The sequence below is a fragment of the Podarcis tiliguerta genome (genome assembly GCF_965153285.1).
Source record: "Podarcis tiliguerta genome assembly, chromosome: 6".
NCBI lineage: Eukaryota > Metazoa > Chordata > Lepidosauria > Squamata > Lacertidae > Podarcis > Podarcis tiliguerta.
In genome coordinates, this window is record NC_139539.1 from 28,853,979 (window position 1) to 28,879,157 (window position 25,179).

Sequence of the window (25,179 nt, forward strand, 5' to 3'; positions counted from 1 at the left end):
GGGGTCCTTTACCTTTTTTTTTACCTAAGGTATTGAGGAAAACCAAAAGCAGATGCACCATGGCATTTCTTCATTCCGCTTTATGGATACACAACCCGTCTGTCTATCTGTCTGCAGGCACTGCAGTCATCTGCAAGGGATTCCACAATGAGGGCAATTAAATTTATCTCATTGCCCTCAGGGGGCAGGCAAAATTTAAACACACCCCTGTCCTTGTGTGACTGCAAACACCTTTCAGTTCAGCAGGTTTATGGGCAGGGAAAAGGATTACCAGGGTGAAGAAGGAGGAGCCAGAAAGTAAAACTGAGCCTGTTCATTTCTGCCCAGGCTGCCCAAAGCATCCCAGTCTGAGATCCCTCTGGAAATGACAACCATCCTTCCATCTTCCCAGCCAATGTAGCAGCTTACAGAGAATAACAAAAATGCTAGCAGTCTTGCCACAGCCGAGAAAGGAGGAAAGCAGAAGCCTGCATACAGAAGCAAGTGCTTGAAAGGAGGGTTGCTTCTTCCCATCATTCGCTTGCTGCTTCCCTATTCCACATCCAACATTCTATTGGCAACACTATGCTGTTTCTTCTTATTGATTGACAGGGTTTCTCTGCTGCCTTATGATACAATTGAGCTCAAGGTAATTGAGCTCAATGGCTTGTTTGGGGTTTTTTTGTTTTTTTTGTTTAGAAAATCAAAGCAACCAATATAATATAGCATGGAGAAGAACATGACAATTACAAAGGTTATATTGGGGAGGGGGGATTTAAAATCTAGATAAGAAGCACTAAAAACAGCAGCAGCAAGACTCCAGCCATCAAAGAGGTGACCAATCATGTTTTATAACTATGGCACCACTGGGGGGGGGATATATCCTGAACGGAGCATCATTTAAATCAATGAAAAGATGACACATGGAGCAGGACCTCTAAGGATGCTCTTATAGCATAGGAAATCTAATGGGAAAGTAAACAAACACCTGGTGTATGGATGAATCTCCAACTAGACTTGACAGGCTCATAGGAGCCACAACAATTTTCATCTAAAAATGTCACTTGGCCTTTTAGAAAATGTGTGATCTCATGGTCCCTGGGAGGACATCCCAGGGGCCATAGGATATAAAGGAGCAAGCGCTCGCTTTTGCTTTCGCTTTCGCGTTCTCTCTCTCTCTCTCTCTCTCTCTCTCAACAAAGGGGAGATCTGCTCCTGGATGCCTGCCCAGAGCAATGGGGAAAACGTCTCCTTTGCCATCAGTGATCCAGCACAGAGAGGGGAAAGGGGGTCATTCCACAGGCAGGTTGGGGCAGATCAGGTGAGGCTCTGGATCCACTAGATCCAAACCCCTTCCTTTGCCAGAACCCCAACCACCCACCACCACTCACACACAAAAGAAAGGGGGAGGAAATATGCCAGGTCTGAGACTGGCATATGTTACCAATAGGAGGGGAAATACGCCCCCCCCCCAAAAAAAAACACACACCCCCACCTAAAGATAAGAATGGGCAGATCAGTAATAAACGGTGGTAGAAAAGTTACAAAGTATTCGCACATAATATTTCTGCCTTGCTAATGGGAGCCCAGAGACACTTTGCATTTAGCAGTTCTTCTGCTATGGATTTCCCCTCCCCATAGGATTGCTCTGTAAATATGAAGAACTTCCAGAACACCTGGTAGACTCTAATCTGCTCCTTGTACTTGCTAGCAATTCCATGTAAAGGAACTTCAGTATCAGTAGGAACAATTAGAGTGACCACTCAGGTTTAAGATTCTCTTACCAGTATCTCCATAGGCAGACATTTCTTAAAATAGTGAAAACTTAGCTTACAGCTAAACAGGGGGGAAATGCCCAGTGAAATTAACACTGGAGCTGTCCCAGCTCTGACTTACTCAATGGGTATAATTAAGCGGTCTGATGAAGACTTGAATTAGCTCGTTAGCCTGCACATCCGTGATGAAGTTCAGAAAGCATCAGGAAAATCTCTCAGTGGAAAGTCTGTCTGTCCTGAGATTTGAAAAAGGTAGAGTGTACTCTTCTCAATCAGGCACCTGATCACCCAGTTTTCCAGGCGGTGGCCTAGGCTGATTAAACTTTCGCCTCTCTAAAACTCAGTGATGAATTATTCCATCCACTCTCAGTATCAACAAAAGAAAGGACCGAGACAGGGAATTCCAAAACCCTGCAATGGGAATAGTTGTGTAGTGGCAAATCCAGAACTGCAGGGTCCCTTTATGACAGTCACAGCCACACACCCTCATAGCCATGCCCCCTTCTAAGATTACCCAACAACTGGATAATCATACAATGATAATAATTAGGGATGCCCTGCAGCCATCACTGCATATCGACTCTTTAGAGCTACACCAATGACTGGCAATACCCAGACAGCTTTAGCAATGGAGATGTGGGCATACCCTCATCAGTGAAAAGTCTAAAGGCAGGTCAATTTAAAGCAGAAACTAAAGGGTTTGTCTTTGCTATCCAAAGCTCTGTACTTGCTGCCAGTGAACAATGACAATGGATACAGATACCTGCAGAAAATGCAAATATAAATCAAGAACAATAGAACATGGAGGTGTCTTATCCTGTACATTATATCTTATCAGATATACTGAGGTTGCAAAGCTCATTCCCGATCAACTGGATAGGAAGTACCAATGAATCAGTTCCTTACTATAAATAAACTCTTCAGCCTGTTCTTGAGGAAAATGGTTTCATTGTGTATTTGTATAAACCTAGCATAACAGATGAAACTATATATTACAATGGACTAGGCATAATTCTAGTGCACACCCTACCCCCAAATACCCTACCATAATAGATATTGCAATATTTGTCATACATAACATGTGGAGCCAGGAGAACATAGAGATTTTTTTAAAAAAATGAAAATATAACACTAAAGATAAAGCACACAGAGAAACTCAAGGTAATTCATATACACCTGGAATATTCTATCCTGTTCTGGGTGCCACAACTTAATACCTGTGGGTAAAGGGTGGTATACAAATTTAAGAAGGATAGTGACATGCAGAGGAGGGCAACCAAGATGATCACGGATCTAGAAACCAAGCTTTATGAGGAACCATTGAGTGAGATGGAATAGAGGTGGCTGAGAGGAGATATGATAGCCATTTTCAAATATCTAAAGGGCTGTCACATGGAGACGGGATCAAGTGTGTTTCCTTCTGCTCTGGAGGGCAGGACTTGAACCAATGGACTCAAGATACAAGAAAGGAAATTCTGACTAAACATCAGGAAGAACTTTCTGATCATAAGAGCTGTTTGACAGTGGAATTGAATCCCGTGGGACGTTGTGGGTTCTCCTTCCTTGGAGGTTTTTAAGCAGAGGTTGGATGGTCATCTGTCATGGATGCTTTAGTTGAGATTCCTGCATTGCAGGGGGTTGGGCTAAAAGACCCTCGGGGTCCCTTCCAACCCTACAATTCTATGATTATTAGGGTCCACTCTTGTCACGATGTCCTAAACTGCCACCAGGAGTTAGGCACAGAAGGAAAGGATCCAGCTGAGTTCTTCTCTTCCACATTCCCAGCAGAGAAGCAGCATCTCTAGAACGCAGAACTCTTGAACAAGGACAACCAAAGAGAGTTCCTCCCAAGCCAGACTCCCCTCCAAGGAACCATGTCTCAGTATCCAAGAAGTGCCTTCAAGGCTCCAGACCAAGGATCACAACTCTTGAGCCATTGGGGTGGGAGGGGGATGTCTTGGAAGAATACAAGGTGCCCTTTGAAGCTTGGATTTCATTTCCATGCATTCCTTGCCCTCAGTGACCTGTCCATGGTCCTGCAAGCTTGATGACTGATCCACCACTTTAAGCTCTCTTCCCTTTCCTCCTCCCAATCTACAGGGCAGATTCCCCTGCCTGCCAGGCTATCTGTTGGCCTCACCAACTCAATGCAAATCAATTATACAGCAGTCATGGAAGCAGAGAATAAATACTTTCCCCTCCAACATTGCAGTGCCTTCCTGTGAAGCTATTCTGAGTGCTCCAGGCCTTTTTCCAAGGGGGCATGCAGCTGATCTTAAGGAAACTTCAGTGAACCCATTGTGAATTGTTTGCTAAGCACTGTGACAACACAGTTGCTTGAATCTGTCTTGACTTGCATGCCATCCTGTGGGCAGAACAGTCACAGCTAAGTCATATTTCTTTGGATGAATTTTGGTTATTGCAGCCTGAGGATGCAGAAAAGGTGCTTGGAAAGGAATGGCTTATTATTTGGCTGCTTGCCTACCTGACTGATAATATTGAGCATGAAATGAATGACTAGATGGATCCAGGAAGAGATTAATACTGCATTATGAAACTAAGTAGTCCCAACTTGTGATGGCCTGGGATTCGGATCCGGATGCTGAACCTGAGGAATCCCAGCCTGCACAGGATTCCCCGCCTCCAGAACCAGCTGAGCCAGGGCTGGGGCATGAGCATGAAGGGTCCTCACCTGCAGTGGCGTAGCGTGGGTTGTCAGCACCCGGGGCAAGGCAAGTAATTTGCGCCCCCTAACCCGTGGATTTGCGCCCCCTAACCCTAACCCCCAGATGTTGTGCCCGGTGCGGCCGGCCCCCCTGCACCCCCCACGCTACGCCACTGCTCACCTGTGCTGGATCCTCCGGTGCAGGCACCAGCTGAGTCTGCTCTGGCTCCTGAGGGGGTGGAGGACCCATTGCCTGCAGGTGCTCCACTCTCAGCCCCGGAAGCTGGGGTTGTCTCTGGGTCCAGGAACCCTGCAAAGGCTCAGGGCAAAGAGGTGGGGGGAACTAAGTTCCCACAGGAGGAGTGCTCGCCTCCAGGCCAGGAGAGGAGAGTCACCTGAGGATCGGGCTGTCCTGTGCCTCGGGGCAGATAAAAGCCAGCCAGCCTCAGTCCCAAGTTATGGGAGCAACTTCGTTGGTTGTCAGTTCCTGCCTGAACCCTGTCCTGCTATCCTGCCGGCACTCCTGACCTCACCCGACTACCTGCCCTACATCCAGCTTCAACTTTTATGGACTGCCTCCATACCGCACCTTTGACCTTGGACTGGTTAGCCCACGGGACCAGCACACAGCTATCTAGAAGGAGGTGATAATGATATTACTTCTGAAGAAACTCTTCTGGGACCCTAAAGATTTTTCTACTCGCTTATATCCTGTACAAGGTGTTCTAAAACTCTAGGCAATCTTGGGTGACCCTGATTATGTACATCCATTTCTGCCTTTCTTCTATTCTGGGTTTGGCAATGAACCTATCCTGGTTGCCAGTGTTGGATCACTTATATGGGGAGAGTATAATCCTATTTGCTCATCCTCAACCTCTCAGGAGCTTTCAGTACCATTGACAAAGTTATTGTTCTGGACCATCTGTCTCAGCTGGGAATTGGGAGGCGTTCAAGTAAGCTTTTCTCAGAGCTGACCCACTGAAATGAATGAACCTACATTAAACAACCTAAATCAACAACTGTCTGACTTTTGGAAGACATCTGAAGGCAGCCCTGTATTGGGAAATTTTCAATGTCTGATCTTTTACAATTTTTTATATATACTGTAAGCCGCCTCAAGTGTCTGGGGAAACCCAGCCAGATGGGCAGGGTATAAATATCATCATCATCATCATCATCATCATCAATAGGTTTGCTTTCAGTAAAAATTGGCTGAATAGCACCCACTGTGTTCCATGTGAGTTTGGGTATACTGTGCAATGTGTAACAACCAACCATCTTACTATCCTTCTTTGTTGGTGCTTCAAGCCGCAAGGCCATTTACTCCCCATTCGCCATTTTGTGTAAATAAACATTGTAGATTTGTTAAGATTGGTATTTGTTGGTTCTTGCCAATTTCCCCCAAATAAGCAAGGCAATGCTGGTGTTTCTAAACTAGTGATCATATCCATTGCAATATCACCTGAGGAACACAATCACTTCCAGCAGTTTCCCCAAATTAGTTCCATGAGCATGCAGGCAAAACACAAGCTCATTTGTTTATAGACACACATGCAGATCGGAATACAGCTTTGCTTTATAGCATTGTTTTTGCTGCGGTTTCACTCAGTTTTGTTTTGTATCTTGAAAGCTTTTTTAAAAATAATAATAATAATTGTAAGCCACCTAGGAAGGGGAAAGGAGATAGTGTGGAGCCTATGTTTGTAAAATACATATAATTATAAGGGGTTCTGACTCTTGTGAAACAAAATGGCTGTGTTCAATCCTTTGCATTTGTTAATTCAGCTTAATTCATATGCAGATCTGAAAGAAGTCCCATTGAAGTTAAGTGGGAGGTCAAACAAAACAAATCCCAACTTCACCCAATGCAGCAAGATTCTCTCTGCTGCCCTGGTGATTAGTCAAAAGGCAAGATGGATAAACTGGATGAACAAGCTTTGCAAAACCTTGGTCCCAGAAACTGGAAATAATTGCTGCTGGCTGAAAATGTTTCCTAGTGGGGCAGGCTAGCACCCCTCTTTGCCTTTCCCATCATTGCTTTAAGCTTTTCTCTCTTTTCTGAATTTGAGAGAAGGGGAAAAATGGTTTTAATTAACAGAGATGACTGGCGAATTTCTCTCCTGTAATGAGACATGTTTAAAACATTAGCCTCCAATTTATGAAAATTTAATGTGCTTTAGAAGAGACATTGAAAATATTTTACAGTTGCAAACATTGCCAGGAGCTCTCCTCAGTGAGTGGGCTCTTGCCAAAAAAGATGCTGCAACGTTCCAAGTCGGTACCACTAATAGGATTCCACCCAGATGAAAGTGTAAGGGTGGCTGAGCTCACACACTGGGTATTGAAGTGAAGGCCCAAGACAGGTGTTGATCATGATGTGAGCTGCACACAGGTGGTCTGAAGCGAGCGAGCGAGCTACCACCATTCCTGTGGAGCCTCCTTTTATTGAGACAAACATGCAAGCTAGGCAAATACATTTTTGGGCTGTGACCTTTACACATCTTCCGTCCCGAAATCGTGGGGTGGTGCAAAGTTATTTTGGCACCTGTTCCACAGTGTCATTTTCCCCTTGCACAGTGTATGACGTAGGAGACAAAAGGTCTCATGGAAAAGGGTTACAGACAGGACACCGCAAACTGCTGAGATTGCGAAAGGTCAGGCAGAGGTGGAATGATGTACAGACAGCTGTGGCTTGTCTTGGGGGCGGGTTGCCCCTGCACCCCAAGGTCACGCGTGCAGGCAGACTGTGGCTGCCTGCTGGTGGGGAAGTGTGCTCCCTCCGGACCCCACTTCCCCACTCTGCGATATCCCTACAGGTATTTACTCTGGGATTATCACTCTTTGTTTACTCCCTTTCTGAGGGCATCTGTATAACATCATCCTCAAATTATTGCTGGCCTGTGTTTCCCCTGTGGTTCTTCCATATCCTTGAGACTTCTGAATGGCTTTGGGGTACAGAAAGGATTCTCCACAGGCAAAGATCGCCTGAGCACTACTGCCTTCTTGAAGAGGCAAGGTTTCAACATGCACAGTGATGTTTCAGGCAGTTCAGCCTAATGCCTCTTCATTTCAGCACAATTTTAGAGGTGCGGGGTTCTGGAAACAATTTTTAAATTTGTGCTAAAATGTTTTTCCACCTTTTTTTTAAAGTGCCCTACACACTTAAAAGAAGTATTTTAAATGCAAAATTTAAAATGGCTATGCTGCTAAAATGACATACTTAGGTGCAGTGACACATGTAGAAATGTGCAAAGAAAATAGCAGGGTGGATGCTCACAATTGTACCTGGAGTCACCGGGAATTGAACCTGTGGCCTTTTGCATGCAAAGGATATGTCTTACCACTAAGCTACAGCCCTTCTCTGCCTTAATGTGAGGTGTACCAGCAGAAATGCCCTCTTCTGCGTAACTCCAAAAGGTGCAGCAGCCATGCTCTCTTTTGCTTCTGCACTGCCACCACCCCAGCTGAGCCGTAATGTGCTATGGGTGGCATAAATAGTGGCTTCTGTATGGATATTATAGAGCAAAATGGGATTTAAGATGCTGCAGTCACTCGTACTTATAGAATCATAGAAATGAACAGTTGAGAGGGACCCCAACGGTCAGCTAGTCCACAGCTTCTGAATCCCTGCTTGATTGTGATCTAACATCTTACTGAACCCTTCCAAAAAAGTGCTCTCTCTTTCCTCCCACAGACTGTGGAAAGTCAGGTGCGCAGCCTGGGAGTCATTTTGGACTCACAGCTGTCCATGGAGGTGCAGGTCAATTCTGTGTCTAGGGCAGCTCTTTACCAGCTCTATCTGGTAGGCAGGCTGAGACCCTACTTGCCTGCGGACTGTCCCGCCAGAGTGGTGCATGCTCTAGTTATCTCTCACTTGGATTACTACAATGCACTCTATGTGGGGCTACCTTTGAAGAAGACCCGGAAACTACAACTAATCCAGAACGCGGCAGCTAGACTGGTGACTGGGGGCGGCTGCCAAGACCACATAACACCGGTCTTGAAAGACCTACATTGGCTCCCAGTATGTTTCTGAGCACAATTCAAAGTGTTGGTGCTGACCTTTCAAGCTCTAAACGACCTCAGCTAAGTATACCTGAAGGAGCGTCTCCACCCCCCCTTCTACCCGGACACTGAGGTCCAGCACCAAGGGTCTTCTGGCGGTTCCCTCACTGTGAGAAGCCAAGTTACAGGGAACCAGGCAGAGGGCCTTCTTGGTAGTGGCACCCGCCCTGTGGAACACCCTCCCACCAGATGTCAAAGAGAACAACAACTACCAGACTTTTAGAAGACATCTAAAGGCAGCCCTGTTTAGGGAAGCTTTTAATGTTTGATGCATTACTGCATTTTAATATTTGAAAGCCGCCCAAAGTGGCTGGGGAAGCCCATCCAGATGGGCAGGGTATAAATAATAAGTTATTATCATTATCATTATTATTCAGCATGCAGCTTACAGCACAAAAGCAAGGACAGGTTAGCACCAAAGGTTGGCCACCGGAAAGCAGCCTGCAAAAGGAGGTGCTATTCAGCATCTCGAGGCATTGCCTGCAAAGTAAGCGACACAACCCCATGTCCAGGACTTATCATCTATAAATTACCATTGGGCAAAAACAAGTTCAACGAGGGGAGGGAATGCTAATCGCCAAATCTGAAATGAGCCAAAGGGAAATGGGAATTACTGTTGGAGCTGACATTCATTTGTCTTTATCTGCTTCACTCATGGCTCTCCCTTCTCCATTTCCACTCATTGCCAGATATGGACATTGATTATGTCCTCCTTTTGTCCTCCTTTAATCACCCTGTTGTCCAAGAGAGATTGTTCTGAATTGTTCACTGTGAGCACATTAATTCAGCCTAACAGACCACTACAACTCTTCCTCATGTAACTTGCACAGCTGCATGAGAAATCCTTATTTGTGCATGCAGTTCATTTAACAAGTGTACGATCTGTGCACACAGATAGTTGAGCTGTACAGTCCTACATTTATTCACATGTAAATTCAACAAGTGCATAGTCGGTGTACACAGTGATTGAGTTGTACAAATCAACAAGTCTACATTCTTTCCCACAGACACTTGCACATGCAAGGTTGTCCGTGTGTTCAGCGTAATGTGTGAGCAAGCCTCCTGCTTGCTGCCATGTGCTATGCACAATCCAGGCTGGTGGTTTTTTATTTTTTATTTTATTTATTTAAGATTTCACATGGAGAGGTTGCTTAAATGAACCTGAAACCCCTTCTGCACCTGTCTCGTCTGTCAAAATGCTTATGGGGACCAAATTCCACTGCAGTCAATGAGAATTTTATGCCATTAAAGTCTAAGTTAATTGCTTTTCAACAGCGCTCTACTTATTGTTAAAAGAGGAAACATACCCCCCAAAGGCTACAATATTGTAGGGATGAACTTTCTGCTGACAGAAGCCTTGCTTTCACATCACTGTTCCTATAATTACCTGACTCTTGCAATAACACAACGCTACCCTGTACTGCTGGGAATGTACAGCAGTGTACACAAGACAGAATCCCACTGCTAAAGTGAAGGATGCTGATATACAGCCAGGACACGAGTGGCATCTACAGGTGGTTTATCAATACTGCACATGTGCTTGTCATTACAGTAAGCCCACAACCTACACACATTTAACTTGTGCACATTCTGCTTCACGCACCAGGCAACAAAAATTAAAGAGGGGGGCAGAAAGGGGAAAAAGACCTGCCCAACATTGCACCCAATGTGTTTTGACTATACACAATTTTGGCTTTAGGCGTGGGCTTACCGTATTCTCATTTTGGTACTGCAGCAAGGATGTGAGTTACTACATGGCATGCACATTCAGATTCCATCTGTATCATGCCAACCTCTGAAACCTCCCAACAGGGACCAGACCCTATTTTAGTAGGCCATACCAAAATCCATTAAATAAACCAGCTTCAGTGGGAGTTGATGAGCAAGAAATCTAACATGGAGGAGGATAACAGTCTGTTGGATACAGGTGTCTGGACCAAAAATGGAGGGGTGGCTCACCCATGCATGTTTATGATTTCAGGAGCAGAGCACCAACTTGCATGTGTGAATGATGAAGGTCACACTTTTAACACTAACGTAGTAGTTTGAAAATATTTCACTATTAAGCCAGATCTCAGATCCTTCTAAACATAATGCTTTTCATCGGAGTTGGTTCACACAAACAGCTTCAAGTAATCAAGCAAGGTGTATGACTTTGAGGAGTAGCCTCAGTGCTCATTGATAGACCAAATGTTTTGCTATCAGACAGTCCTGGGTTCAATCCTCAGCATATACAGGTATGGCTGAACCAACTGAAACTCTGGAAAGCCATCACCAGGGACAATAGTAAGCTAGATGGACCTGTAGTCTAACTCAGTAAAGGGCAGATTTTGTGAAGCTGCTATTTGCAGAGGAAAGCAAGGAGTTTCACAGCCTAAACATGACAGTACATAGTACCATAGCTAAGCTATCCCAGTCATAGAAGGAGAATAGCTTATGAATCAGCTGTAGCTGGGCACAGACAAGGAGTGTCACTAAAGCTTCAAGAGCATTCCCAAGCTATGACCTTCAAGAGAAGGGTAACACCATCCAGAACAGACCAGTATGGTCAAACCTTGGTTGTCAAATGTAATCTGTTAAGGAAGACCGTTTGACTTCCAAAACGTTCGACAACCAAAAACTGAAAGCGGAAGCCTCAATACAATAGGGAAACTCAAAATGGAAGCCATGTAGCATGTTCCACTTCTGAAAATTGTTCAAAAACCGGAGCAGTTACTTCCAGGTTTTTGGCATTCAGGAGCCAAAATGTTTCAAAACGGAGGCATTCAGGAACCGATGTTTGACTGTAACTCAACCCCATGGACCCAGGAAATGCTCCCCAAGAGTACCTTCGTCTTATCAGGTACTGTCTTTCATCTGGCCCATTATTGCCTCTAGACACTGGTTGAGCTCCTAAACAGCCTCTCCTGATTCAGATGGAAGAGAGAAGTTTGGTGTCATGCTGACGACACTGCATTCCAAAACCCCAATTACTCTCAGTGGCTTCATATAGATATCAAACAGCATTGACAGCAATATGGTATCCTGCAGGACAAGGGGCAGGGGACTGAGGAGCTTCCCAATTCTCTCTGGTATTGATGTTGTAAATAAGAGCAGAACCACCATATTACAGTGCCTCCAACACCCGGTCCACAGAGCCTACTGGTACAGAAAGATCAAGAACCAGCAAGGTTGCACTCCAGCCCACCTTCCAGTAAAGGTCATTTGATCAGGGCAACAAAGGGAAGGGATGCAGCTCAGTGGTAGATGCAACCACTTTGCATGCAGAAGGTCTGAGGTTTGACCCCTGGCATCTCTATATAAAGCTGGGAGAGACTCCCTGTCAAACCATGGAGAGCCATTGTCAGTCACTGTAAGACTATACTGCGCCAGATGAACTAACGGTCTGACCTGGCAATAAGGCAGCTTCCTACACACCTAACTATTGCAGAACAGATTGAAAATGTGCAGTCGGGAGAATTTAAGACTCCACTGTCAACACTATTTCTTGCATAGGACATAAGCATATATCAATAGCACAGATCATGTGAGTTGGTTGCCCATTGGTACTAGCCACAGTGCAGTGCAGATCATGGCAGGTAGTTGTACAAGTGCGGCAGAGGATTCAACAGATCTCTAAATTACACATGCCACTAGTCACACGTTATATTCCAGAGAGTTTCCGTGTGCTCTGGTTTCCTTCATGGTTTTTCGTTGCCCCAGAAGTGGTTTAGTCATGCTGGCCACATGACCCGGAAAGCTGTCTGTGGACAAACGCCGGCTCCCTCGGCCTGAAAGCAAGATGAGCATCGAAATCCCATAGCTGCCTTTGACTGGACTTAACTGTCCAGGGGTCCTTTTCCTTTACCTATATTCCTTGATAAAAAAATACTCCACTTGAGCTAGATTAATATACAACAGCTAATAACCTGACTCCCCTAAACTACCTATATTGAGGAACTACAGGAACATAAAAAGAAAATAATAATATATGAGCTTTCAAAATTCATCTGATTTCCTAAGGAAGTACAGATTTTACATGGAATGGTGTAAGGTTGCCACCCAGTGTTCAAATACAGGAATTTCATTTCTGTGGCTCAGTTAAGCATTCCATTGATTTGTGAATGGCCAAGGCTGAAATGCAGATGCGTACATGGACCATCCCACTGCATATCTCATGTGAAATCTTAAAGCTTAAGCATTACACAAACCATCAACAAATAAGCATCAGTGATTACTCTGAAGGCTAAAATTCCCCATTACCAACCAGCTCTGGTAAGTAAGATAAATCAAACTCTGAAAAGTGGAGAGGCAGAGAAATAAAATGCTTGGAAGAGCATACAGTGCCACAACTATATGATCTATTCTGAACAGCCATCAAATTTCATAGTAAGGAAGGAGACTCTCATATATGAGCATCAAACCAAGAATACTACTTTCCTGACAAAGGCATTGTAAACAGAGATCATGTTTGGGAGAATGATTTTCTGAGTATCTCATTATTAATTAAATTTCTATACTGCCTTCATTCAAGGATCACAGGGTGGTTTACAATATAAAACACAAAAATACATAACAAAGTAACAAACAAAAACAGTGACCACCCCACACATTTTAAAAGGCCATAGATTGTTTAAATAGCCAAAGGCCTGGGAGAAGAGGAATGTTTTTAACTGGCGCCTAAAGATATGTAACAAAGGCACCAGGCAAGCTTTCTTGGGGAGAGCACCGCAGGGAGCCAGGGAGCCACCGCAGAAAAGGCCCCTTCTCGTGTTGTCATCCTCTGGACCTCTCATGGAGGAGACATGTGAAGAAGGGCTTCAGATGATGGTCAGATGGTCCACATCAGTTCATATGCAGAGAGGCAGTCCTTGAGTTATTATAAAATATTGCGGGAAGTATTAAGAATCAGCATGTTCTTCTCTCTCTCTCTCTCTGTGCGAATCAGCTTCTATACCCTTCTGTGTGAGACTCACATCTAAATATACACTGGTAGGTTGTGGTAGTCTTCCATTTTTAGTTTACTTTTTTAAGCATTGTATTGTATTAATATTTCGGCCCTGTATACCATATGATTCATCTGTTGCTTTGCTGAGGATGTAAGAGACCGGGGGCGGGGAGAGACTACAAATGCAAGTAACTGAGCAATAGGTAAAGGTAAAGGGACCCCTGACCATTAGGTCCAGTCGTGACCAACTCTGAGGTTGCAGCGCTCATCTCGCTTTATTGGCCGAGGGAGCCAACGTACATGTGGCCAGCATGACAAAGCTGCTTCTGCCGAACCAGAGCAGCGCATGGAAACGCCGTTTACCTTCCCACTGGAGCGGTACCTATTTATCTACTTGCACTTTGACGTGCTTTTGAACTGCTAGGTTGGCAGGAGCAGGGCCTGAGCAATGGGAGCTCACCCCGTCGCGGGGATTCGAACCGCGGACCTTGTGATCGGCAAGTCCTAGGCTCTGTGGTTTAACCCACAGCGCCACCCGCGTCCCTGAGCAATACTAACCCCCAATAGGACCAGCAGATTGATCACCACACCCAAAGGCCTGCTAGGGCATAGCACATGTATTGCCGGTGTGTGTGCTCTCTATATTTTGCTGTGCCAATTCCATGCTGGCAGAGCTGAGGCACCCAAATTAGACCCATCTCAGGGGAATGGAGTAGCTTAGGATACAGAATATTCCTTGTCAGCTGTAATTTGCCCTTGCCCCATAAAGCCTTGCTATGGAGTTGTAGGTTGGCTAACACGGGTGAAAACTCTGCAGCAGAAGTGCTCCATATGCTTTCCATAGCTGCAAGAACAGAGCCTCTCTAACAGCAGGCAAGTATGCCTGCCACAGCCTTCCAGCAACAAAGATCAAAGGGTTGGAATTGCATTTGGATAGTCTATGTTCACAGTAGCTAAAGATATATAGCACATCCCTTAAGACTAGACTACATGCACCTAAACTGTATGATTTGTTTCATACAGCTCTTGATGAAGCTGTTAACAGGATGGATCTATATTTGAGAAGTACAAAGTCACTGATGTTATAGAGATGTACATTCTAGAAATGCGAAGTTGATTTTATTAAACTGTCTTACATTTGTAATCCAGAGGGAGGAGGACATGGGATAATTTAATACATTGTGCCATTTCTGTTTTTACTGATGTTTCTCAGGAAAATCAATAAAGTTATAAATTCTTTAAAAATTGCTCATATCATGTACTAGGATGAAGAATATAATCATCTATAATCTTCTACAGTCAAACCTCAGTTGAACATAATGTGTTCCAGAAGCCCGTTCGGCTTCCAAAACAGTTGACAACCAGGGCACAGCTTCCAATTGGCTGCAAGAGCTTCCTGCACTCAAGCGGAAGCTGTGTTGGACATTCAGCTTCCAAAAAAATGTTTGAAAACCGGAACATTTACTTCTGGGTTTTTGGCATTCAGGAGCCAATACGTTCTAAAACGGAGCTGTTCGGGAACTGAGGTTTGACTGTAGTAAGTTGTCTGCAAGATAACATATGAAGGGAGCTTGTAAACAAGACTTAATTTGAGAAGCCCTCCCAGCCTTTGATTGTACTTTTCCTCATAATTTTTATAATGAATTTTGTATTATTTCTATTTAAAGAGAGAATTCCAGGTGAATACAATAGTTTAGGCAAGAAAAAGGAGAAAGGAAAAGGTAGAAGAACTGTGAAAGCCATATACAGATGTGACTCTGGGACTTAGTCCACGGAAGCAGAAATAAGGGGTTTAACATATTCATTATATTGATTAGACTTATTACAGCTCTCTGGTTCAGAAGAATCTCATTTAGGCACTCTGGCTAATTTTCTAAACCCTTGCAATCACAGTCCTCAATAGGATGATCAGCTTTAATAACAGAGTGGGGATTACTGCAAGTACAAATCTACAAAAGGGACCGGCAATGTAGCGTATCGCTGTATTCCAGCCATCTTTGAAAGAGACAAAATTAGGCAATTTCCACAGGAAGCCACGTGACAGGGGTTCAAGATGACCAGACAAAATTGTAGCTACTTCAGAACTACATGGAAGGAATATATTTCACATTAAATCATACTGAGATAGACTAATTAGAATCAATGGACTTTAAAGTCCATTCATTTTAATGGGGCTACTCTGATCATAACTAGCATTGGAGTTCAGCCCTTGACTTTTGGGGGGCGGGGGTTCGCACATCCCCTATGGTGCATGGCGGCAGGGGAATGCATGAGAACATTAATTACAATTGCATAATTTACCATTCTTGAGAAAATGGGCACACAATCCTGAGGAGCGGAACATCCACAGATATAGGAAGCACAAGGACACCATTAATAGGAAACAAGGGTATGCTGAAAACAGCAGCAACCATAATGCATATCAGACTATAATCTTCAGCTATACCCCAGGGAAATTTTCAAATGAGATTTCTACCATATTATGGAGCAGAGAAACTGCCAAGACAGCTGCCTCAGCCAGCATTTGGACTAAGCCTTTCCAAAACCAATACTAAGATAGTTACTGTGGGATGTTGTGTATTTTCAGTAGCGGTTGTCTGTTTTCTTCCTTTTATACAAATACTTGGCAGCAGAGTTCCATATAGAATGCTGAAAGGTTGAATGCTGAAAAACGTATGATGTACTTATGCAGAATGAAGAGCAAAGGCCCTTCTATTATTAACCAAGGCAATGCTTCTGGCTCTGGCACAGAGTTGTTGTTTGTAGCAAATTAATGAACACCATGTGGCAAATGGATTCAACATCAGATGGGCTGACACAGCAGTAAGCTTTCAAAAACAGGCACTGCTTAGCACTATTCAAATTCTGTTCATTTGGGGGGAGGGGAGAATGTATTAGTATTTCTAGCATATACTATTCTGAATATTCAACTTAAGAACCAAAGTGGCACATACTTGGATATCTACACTTCTGCCTCGAAGGAAGACCAAAGTACCAGAGAATACCGATGTACAAATTGGGGTGGGGGAAATCCCAACAAGGTTCTCCAAGTTTCTGTTACATACATGCATAGTGAAGACATCAGACAGGTACGAAAATCAATCAAGGTATTTAATACAGTGCAAACCATAGATCCTTATTTAAAATAAACGTATGTTTGTGTCTGAATGGGAATTGGATATCACAGATAGCAATCAACATTCCAGGTGCTATGTAGAAAAATGTACAGCTAGTGTCAATTTCACCTACTTCCATCATAGAATTACTTCAACATTCCAAATCCACCTCACCAAATCCAACTGGGAACAGCGACCAAGTGAGTGTAATGCGGAGAGAGGAGTGTCAATGCCACCAATGGATATAAATAGAGACTTTAAAGAACTAAAAGCCTAAGTGATGCATTTGTACATCTAAGCATAATAAGCCAATAACGGCTTAGGACTTTTCCTTTTGAAATACTTTACAAGACTTCTAAAAGCGTTTCCATCAAATTAAGTTACAGGCTTCGTATCCCGAGTCAGATTCAGCATGGTCAGAACTCTGAAAGATGGTGATCCAGCAGTGGCATTAGCATAGTCCAGAAGCTGAATGTTGGAATTTTGCCAATAAGGTTTATTATTGAAAGTAAGTCAACACCCTAAACTGCAGGCAACTTTCTTTGGAAACTTTGTTTCCCTTGCTCAGACCATGCTATGCAGAATGCAATTCCCACAACTATGGGATTAACGAAATAAAGGCGTTGCGCTTAATGATGTCTCCCACCCATACATGCACCTGTAGCAACAGGTGAGCAGAGTCTCAATTGTTTCTCCAGCTGGGCAGCTGGTGTAGTTATATGTTTTCAGCCCAGGCTTCTAGCTCTTTCATGTCATCATCCTCTTCTTCTTCTTTCTTCTTAGCTAGAAAAAGACACAACACCACAAGATTAAGCACTGCGTTGTGATTGTATGCAGTTGCTCAATGTATTTATTTTATTTTAGGTATCTATACACCCACTCTTCATCTGGCCAATACAAGAACAGTTCCTGGCATGTAAACATAATACAAAAAATAAAATAAAATAAAAACTAACATCATCAAATATTTAAAATCACAACAAAATTATGTCACGCAAATACACACCCCATCCCAAGTAATTATTTTAGCAACCAACAAATACCTGAGTGAACAAGTACTAAGCATGTTCTGAAAATTCAAGAGTTGCTTGCCTTATTTCAGAAAAGAGGAAGCTCTACAAGGCAGTTGCCACTAAAGACCCTCTCCCAGATTGCTGCATAATGTACATCTGTGACAGTGGCACAACCAGTACAAGGATCTCAAGAAATGGAGAGGCCTAGTTGGGAGCCTAAAAGGGATGCTTTCAGGTATCCAAGCCCGAGTTCTCTAAGGATTATGTCAATAGAATCTCCTTAAATATGGCTTAGTAGCCAAATGGCAGACAGTGTTTTGAAGTGGTGCTTGCTTCCCTGGGGTGGTACGCCAGGTTATATGGAAAAATGGAGGGCATGTTTAAAAAGCTCCTTGCTGTGTTGTCCACACATGGGCAACATCTGCATGCTGCCATCAGAACAGTGCAATACTACAACACTATGGGCAAGGGAATGTAACCAGAACCACATCCATTTGTTCTCATACCCAAGACAGTGATTCTCAAACTAAAGGTATGGGGGAAGAATTTTGTCACCCAAGTTCCTTTTCTTCGAGAGAGAATTGTTCTCATCCCTGGGGGAATAAAAGCAAATGAAATATTCCAACCTGGAAACCATTGATTAGTTGGAATAGACGATCAGAGAACTGCTTATGGGGTCTAAGGTGTCAGAGATAGATCCTGAGGAAGCCCTCCCCCCCAGCTTTGAGAACCATGACTTTAGATCTGTAGATAAAGACAACTAGGGAACTTAACTGGCTTTCCTTTTGTGAAACAGATTAGTGTGTGTAAATTTTGCACAGTAGTTGAGAAATAAAATCACAAGAATGGCATATTACAATGCTTTTTTGACAAATGCACTTGTTATAAGATGCTCCTGTCTTTAGCATTTGCAAGGCACTCACCTGGTTTTGAAGGTATAGATATTGAGGGCACATTGGGAAGTGGAACTGTTTCAGGACCACTGATCTCCAGCAAGTTTTTATCCAATTCTTCCTGTTCAAGTTCCTCTAGTTCAGCCATCAGTTCATCCTATTATTGAAGGAGAGAGACAAACTGCGGTTACAGGTGCTAGCACCAGAAATCACTGTTGCCAATTTTGTAACATCATATAATTGTAAGAAACCTTCATGTCCAACTCAACACAACTGGGCATTCTAGGTGTCTCAAAACGTTTACATATCCAAATTATTCTGTTGTTCCTAAGAGCAAGCCAGAGTACTAAACTCACATTTCTGTTGTTATTTAAGATGGAAAATCCATGAGTTTGTTCTCATTACATAATATTTTGAGTCACAAGTAGTAAGTGTGTTTTGAAATCCTTAAGTTTGTACGTGTACAAACATCACTTGTCTTCAACTGTTTGGTTCTTACCTCATCAAATTCTTCACCGATTCCCACAGGCTTGGAGATAGCTGTTGAAATTTCTTCTGCTAACTCCTGCTGTTCTGCAATGTCTTGCATTAGTTCATCTACTTTGTCAATATCCCTGTAGGAAAAGGATTTAAGTTATTTGAACCATACACCTGTTTAGTCTTGGAGATCATTACAAGTCTCAATAGCTTTAAGGAAATATTCAGCTAACCACCAGGGCAAACTGATTCAAATCATCAAGAAAACAAAAATGCTGATTTAAAACAACTTCTTCCTTTGAAATCATTATTTCTTGAGCAAGAATTCAGACTAATTTAAATAAAAATTGTAACAGTAATAACTGGTTGCTCTAATAATTATAACTTGTTTGCATCTATTCAGTTGCATAATCTGGAGGTAAAATCCAAAGACTTTGACCATGAAAGCCACATGCTTTTCAAACTATATGCTGCTTACAGATAAAGCATGTCTACATGTAAAGATCCTTAGCATGATCAGTTACAGTGGTACCTCGGGTAAAGCACTTAATTCATTCCGGAGGTCCGTACTTAATCTGAAACTGTTCTTAACCTGAAGCACCACTTTAGCTAATGGGGCCTCCTGCTGCTGCTGCGCCACCGGAGCACGATTTCTGTTCTCATCCTGAAGCAAAGTTCTTAGCCTGAAGCGTATGTAACCCAAGGTACCACTGTACTTGAAAGCTTATACCACGTCTGTGCATACTTTTACAGAAACAAGTCCCACTGCACAATGTAGAATTTGAGTTACTGTGTGCAGACTGGTTTATAATAACTGTCCAGAACTATCCCAAAAAGAGGGACTATGGGCAAAGAATGAATTTGTCCCTTTGTACTGCACTCAATGAAAAGCTGGACCATTCAATGAAGCAATGATGAAGAGCATCTTACATGTTGTCGTGAGCAGCTTTCATTGCTTTGGCAGCAAATCCCATATTCTTGAGCACTTCTGTGTTGGTGTTGGCATTTTCCAGGGCTTCCCTCTGGAATTCGATTGTTGATAATGTGCCATCGATTTGTGCAAGCTGCTTCTCATACCTCTTCTTTCGTTTTAGGGCTTGAAGTGCAGCTGGACAAAAACAAGACAAATGATGATTGATATACAATGTGCATCTAAAACTGTTTCTACAAGCATGATGTTCAGAACATAAAACCACTTAAAATTTATGCTACCAATTATGCCTCTCGCATCTTTGTTACCAATAGGTGTCTTTCTCTAAGCAAATCAATTTTGTTGCTGAGTTGTTTGTCTACTCAGTATCAAACTGCAGGATCTACGGCCAACAGCCAAGTACTAGAAGCTTAGATGCTCAGCACACAAGGCATGACAGGCTTGTTGACAAATAAACCTTCATTCAATCTTTCTAATATGGTAGACTAGCAGGTAATGAGAGAGAAGGCTCAAAGAATTATTCAAACTACACAAGAACGTCAAGTAAAATGAGCACAGGAAATGCATAAAATCTGGATGTTTTGTCTTAGTCACTATGTAAGAAATGGAAGCACTTTATATGACCACCATCTAAGATACTTTGGGGGCAGGAAAGAGAAGAGAACACTCTGAGTAAGCAAGGACATATGGTACAGGGCAGGCATAAGTAGCTGCAGGAGAACCACCCCTAGGGCACCTTCTCCTCAGGGAAAAAGTGAGGCAATGAGGATCTCCCATTTCTTGGTGTCAATTAAAACTCAGCTTGGCGGGGGCACTTCAATTTTTTTTCTCAGCATTGGAAATTTCACACACACCCCCCTACAATCCTGCACTTCTTCAGAGGATGCTATGAAAGGAGATAAGCATGTTCAAGTACAGTGGTGCCTCGCAAGACGAAAAGAATCCGTTCCGTGAGTCTCTTCGTCTAGCGGTTTTTTCGTCTTGCGAAGCAACCCTATTAGCGGATTAGCGGCTATTAAAGGCTTAAGGGATTAGCGGATTAGCTGCTAAAAGGCTATTAGCAGCTTAGTGCCTTAGAAAAAGGGGGAGGGGAGCAAAAAAAAATCGCAAGAATCGCAAGACATTTTCGTCTTGCGAAGCAAGCCCATAGAGAAATTCGTCCTGCGAAGCGCATTGGAAAACCCTTTCGTCTAGCGGGTTTTCCGTCTTGCAAGGCATTCGTCTTGCGGGGCACTACTGTACTGTATTTTCTGGCGTATAAGACTACTTTTAAACCCAGGAAAATCTTCTCAAAAGTCGGGGCTCGTCTTCTACGCCAGCTACAGCAGCAGCTCCTGCAGCAACTCCCCACCAAAGAACAAAACGACAGCAAATTAAATCGGAGGACACCAAGCTCTCTAGATGAAGCAGAAATACACTTGGAAATTGGCCCCAGAAGCCTCCCCAATCACCAACAATAGAATGACCCTAACCATTCCCGGTAGTAGACCATGTGGTCCAAAATGGCGGCCTCGCATTGCCCCAGCAACTAGACACATGGCCGCTGCCTCAGCCCAAGCAGCCTCCGCAGTAAAAGAAAAGGAAAGGCTCACCACAAAGGCAGGGAATCAACAACAGCATTAAGCACAGCAGAGCGTGGCACAGCCGAAGGGGCAAGCAAAGGTAGAAAATGGCTGGGAGAGGGGAAGGAAGCCGATTATCAAGCCACGAGGGCAACGACGAAGGGAGCAGTTCGGGCAGGGGAAGCTGAGAGGGGGAGGTGGCCGGGAACAGAGAAACCTAGAAGCTTTCTCGCCACAAGGGCGGCAAAGTTGCAAAGCGAGAGCGGCAATTGAGGCAGCATTCCCCTCAAATGCCCTGCTCCCCACGCACAGTGATGGACTCACCCACTGCCAATTGATCGGGGCGTCCGATAAAGGCTTTTTTCCAGCCACCCTGGGTTGCAATGGCACCTGTCAGCTGTTCCACGTCCCAAGCAAATTCCACGAGAGCGGCTCAACGAAAGCAGTAAAAAATCCCCCCAAAATGCTTCAGCAGGTCCGACAAAAGGAATAACTGAGCGAAGTTCAGCGACGTCCTAGCGATTGAGGAAGTGAGCCAAAGAGGAAGCCCTCCAGCTCGCTCCTCTGTTTAAACGGACCCGGCCATGCCCCCCCCTCCCCGGGCCACTGGGAAGTGGAGCGGATTTCCGAGCCGGACTGAAGACTGGTTTTTCTAATTTTTATTTGGTGTGCGTTAAAAGAGGGGTAGTCTTAAACGGTGAGTATATCCCAAACTCTAAATTTTAACTGGAAAAGTCGGGGGTCGTCTTATACGCCCAGTCGTCTTATACGCCAGAAAATATAGTACTCAAGCAAGGCGTATGACTGTTTTGTCTTTCTTTCTCTGTTTTTGTTTTTATTTAGATTAGTTTCTTTTATTGTATTGTATTATGAAAAACCTTTAATAAAATCTTATATATATATAAAGGAGGCAATCTTCTGCATAGGTGTAGATTTTCTAGTTCACTCTAGCATGTTATCATAGCGGAGAACTGGAAAATGCAAGCAGGAATACTGAACAAGATACAAGAAACTAGGCTGCCTGGTACACATGGAAGCGGATCAGTTTGGGTCAGTTAGAACTGATGTAGTAATTGGTACTCAAGCAGAATTATAGCCAGTTGCAAAACTGAAATGGCTATACCAGGCTATTCACATTAAATAGTATGCAATCAGGTGTCCGTTTTTAATTTTGAGAGCTAAACATCTATAGCAAAGGAAATTTCATTATACCATTAAAATTAAGATGCAACAGTTACCATTGTCCACTGCCCACTGAAAGTTCCTAATTAAATGAATTTATCGTTTAAAACCTTAAACAGGAATTATACTGAGCAGGAATACAGCTCCGGCCATCTGCAGTTTGTGAAACCTTTTCAAGAAGTAAACAAAACCTACATTTAGAAGTTTCCCTCATCTGGCTGCCCTCTATGAATGCTGGAATTTGAGCTGCTTTCCACTGTAAAACATTCAAACTGTAGGTCAAGTGTTATGGTAGAGCCACTGCACTGTTTCTGCCAGGATGAGTTCCATTATCTTCTAAAAGCCATCTTTTCAAAGAATCATATGATGCTATTCTACAAATAGCAGCCCAGTTTGTTGCCTAACCCTATGCAACTTTACCTATTTTCAGCAACAACACAAGTTAAATTAACATATGACGCAGGCCAACACTGAAATAGATCTGTTCATATACCACCTGGGCAGAGTGTTGTTTCTGGGCATTTAAGTGTCAGGTGGCAGTAAGTCATTTTGACCATCTGAATCAGGTAATTGTGAGAATATAGTGTTCTGTTACAATGAAGTTTTCAGGCACTGAATTTTTTTACAAGTCATTTCCAGCAAAATTGTTCTTGTTATAAATTCCCACTGAGCTAAAAATTAATTGTATTTATTACCAGAGCATTATCTATCCAGAGGTAAAAAGATAACTTCTTAAGAGATGATAATAAAATTTAGCATCTTCTTTACAATATTATGAATCTGAACATTTCACTAAGCAGGGAAAACAGAAGCCTCAACATCCCAGTCATATGAAGTTATGCTCCATTATTTACACTGTATGTTTCACCAGAGATGACCCTAATCTATTATGCCTCTTAAAAGAGACTTGCAAATTAAGGAATAGCAATTCTCCTTTATAGCAAAAAATTCCTTTTAGCACTCAATAAACTTGAATCACTAACTCGCATCATCAGAAGCACTAAACTTCACTCATTAAGAACTGCATGCAGATTCTTGTGGAACTCTTAAGATTAAACTCAACGTAAACAGCAATCTGCAGTGGAAATTGGGATATTGACAACTTTAGTGCAATTCCATTCATTTTGATGGGACGTAGACAGGTTTCAAATGTGCTACGTTGCTGCTCAACAGATTCTTTCTTGCAATTGTCATTTCTGTGCAAAGGACTGAAATGCAGTTTTAAATGCACTTGTACCAAGATTTATAATCAACTGGTACCATAAAGGAAGATCAGCTTACAGTCACATTTCAGCCTATGTTTTTTGTATCATCCTCTCTAAAAATGCATCTTTATAGTATTTGAAGAATCTTCGGTATAGAGTTGTTGCTGACATCCATCCGTCTCAAGAAACAATGGACTGCACCTCTGGGGTGAAGTCAAACCGAGCACCAAAGTAACCTCCCCAGGGAACAAGCCTGGGCCGTATGTATGGAGGTCCTGGGCTGCCCAGATGACAAGATCCTCCTCTCTGCCTTGCTGATGTGGTCCAAAGAAAAGCAGAGCAATACATTTGGCATCAGCTTGGCTGTAGTTGACCAGAAGAAGGCGTACAAGGTGCCATCCCACCACCTTAGGGACTCCACTCTGGATTTGTGTAGGGTTTGCTCCTTAGCCTTTTCTTCTCCGAAGTTGTCCCACAAGGCAGTGGAGATTTAGGACCAGAGTTTTCCTTCTCTTAGATGGACTACCTTCCCAGGTTGATGAGCCCCATCTGCCCCTCACTTTCCTCTACAGCACGTGCAGTAACTGCCATCTTGACTGTGGGACACACTATTAGCTCAATCTGCTGCAGCTTTCTTCACATGAAGGGAAAGTCCTTACTCATCGAGAGTCTGAGAGTTGTATACATCAGGGAATAGGTTTTTCAAATTTTAACCTCCTTGACCTCACTGCAAATGTATTTTTTACTATTAGCAGATACAGTATAGTGGAGCTCTATTGCTCAACTTTCATAATGGTAGGCACTTGCAACACGCAATGTAGCATTGTACATACACACACCATGATTTCTGCTGAAACTGGCAAGTTTGGGGGGACAACCATAGCAATTTTTCTCTAATTCTATGCACGCTAATCAGCATGAAGGGATGCAGTAACACTTTAATTTTAAGAAGAATGACAAGATATTGCTGAAATGTACATCTGTACCTGACATTTTCCTCCTGGAGCTTAGGGAATGATTTAGATCAGGGAAATAGCATTAGATTTTTGTTTGTTTGTTTGCTTGCTTGCTTGCTTGCTCATTTTAAACACCTTTCCTAGTGTTCCTTCCCCATAGATGTTTTGAGGTTTACAAGCATACAGGAGATTCTGATCTCAGACCTTCAACATGCCCAAGCTGGCCCTCAGTCTAGTCTCAAGGTAGTATGAACTACTGTCACAGGCAAGCAAGAAGCAAGTATCTTCTCCCACACTGACTAGTGTGGTTGTTGTTGTTTAGTCGTTCAGTCGTGTCCGACTCTTCGTGACCCCATGGACCAGAGCACGCCAGGCACTTCTGTCTTCCACTGCCACCCGCAGTTTGGTCAGATTCATGTCTGTAGCTTCGAGA

The 25,179-nt window shown here is 43.3% G+C and overlaps 1 protein-coding gene and 2 long non-coding RNA genes across 3 annotated transcripts in view; 2 read left to right on the plus strand and 1 right to left on the minus strand.

The window, feature by feature from the left end:
• LOC310679236 lies at nt 1–17,120 on the plus strand. Its single transcript, XR_014512171.1, has 3 exons — nt 1–4,318; nt 5,043–6,757; nt 7,236–17,120. It is a non-coding gene; the product is annotated as an uncharacterized lncRNA (long non-coding RNA).
• CHMP4B (charged multivesicular body protein 4B) overlaps nt 16,502–25,179 on the minus strand; it is a 12,471-nt gene continuing 3,793 nt past the window's right edge. The window contains exons 2-5 of the mRNA XM_083444099.1: nt 19,841–20,018; nt 18,933–19,047; nt 18,464–18,590; nt 16,502–17,310 (exon numbers count right to left, since the gene is read on the minus strand). Of these exons, the coding sequence (XP_083300225.1) occupies nt 17,243–17,310; nt 18,464–18,590; nt 18,933–19,047; nt 19,841–20,018 (488 nt within the window). The 3' untranslated portion in view covers nt 16,502–17,242. The remainder of the gene's footprint in view (nt 17,311–18,463; nt 18,591–18,932; nt 19,048–19,840; nt 20,019–25,179) is intronic.
• LOC310679235 overlaps nt 21,086–25,179 on the plus strand; it is an 8,443-nt gene continuing 4,349 nt past the window's right edge. The window contains exon 1 of the long non-coding RNA XR_014512170.1: nt 21,086–25,050. This is a non-coding gene — a long non-coding RNA (uncharacterized lncRNA). The remainder of the gene's footprint in view (nt 25,051–25,179) is intronic.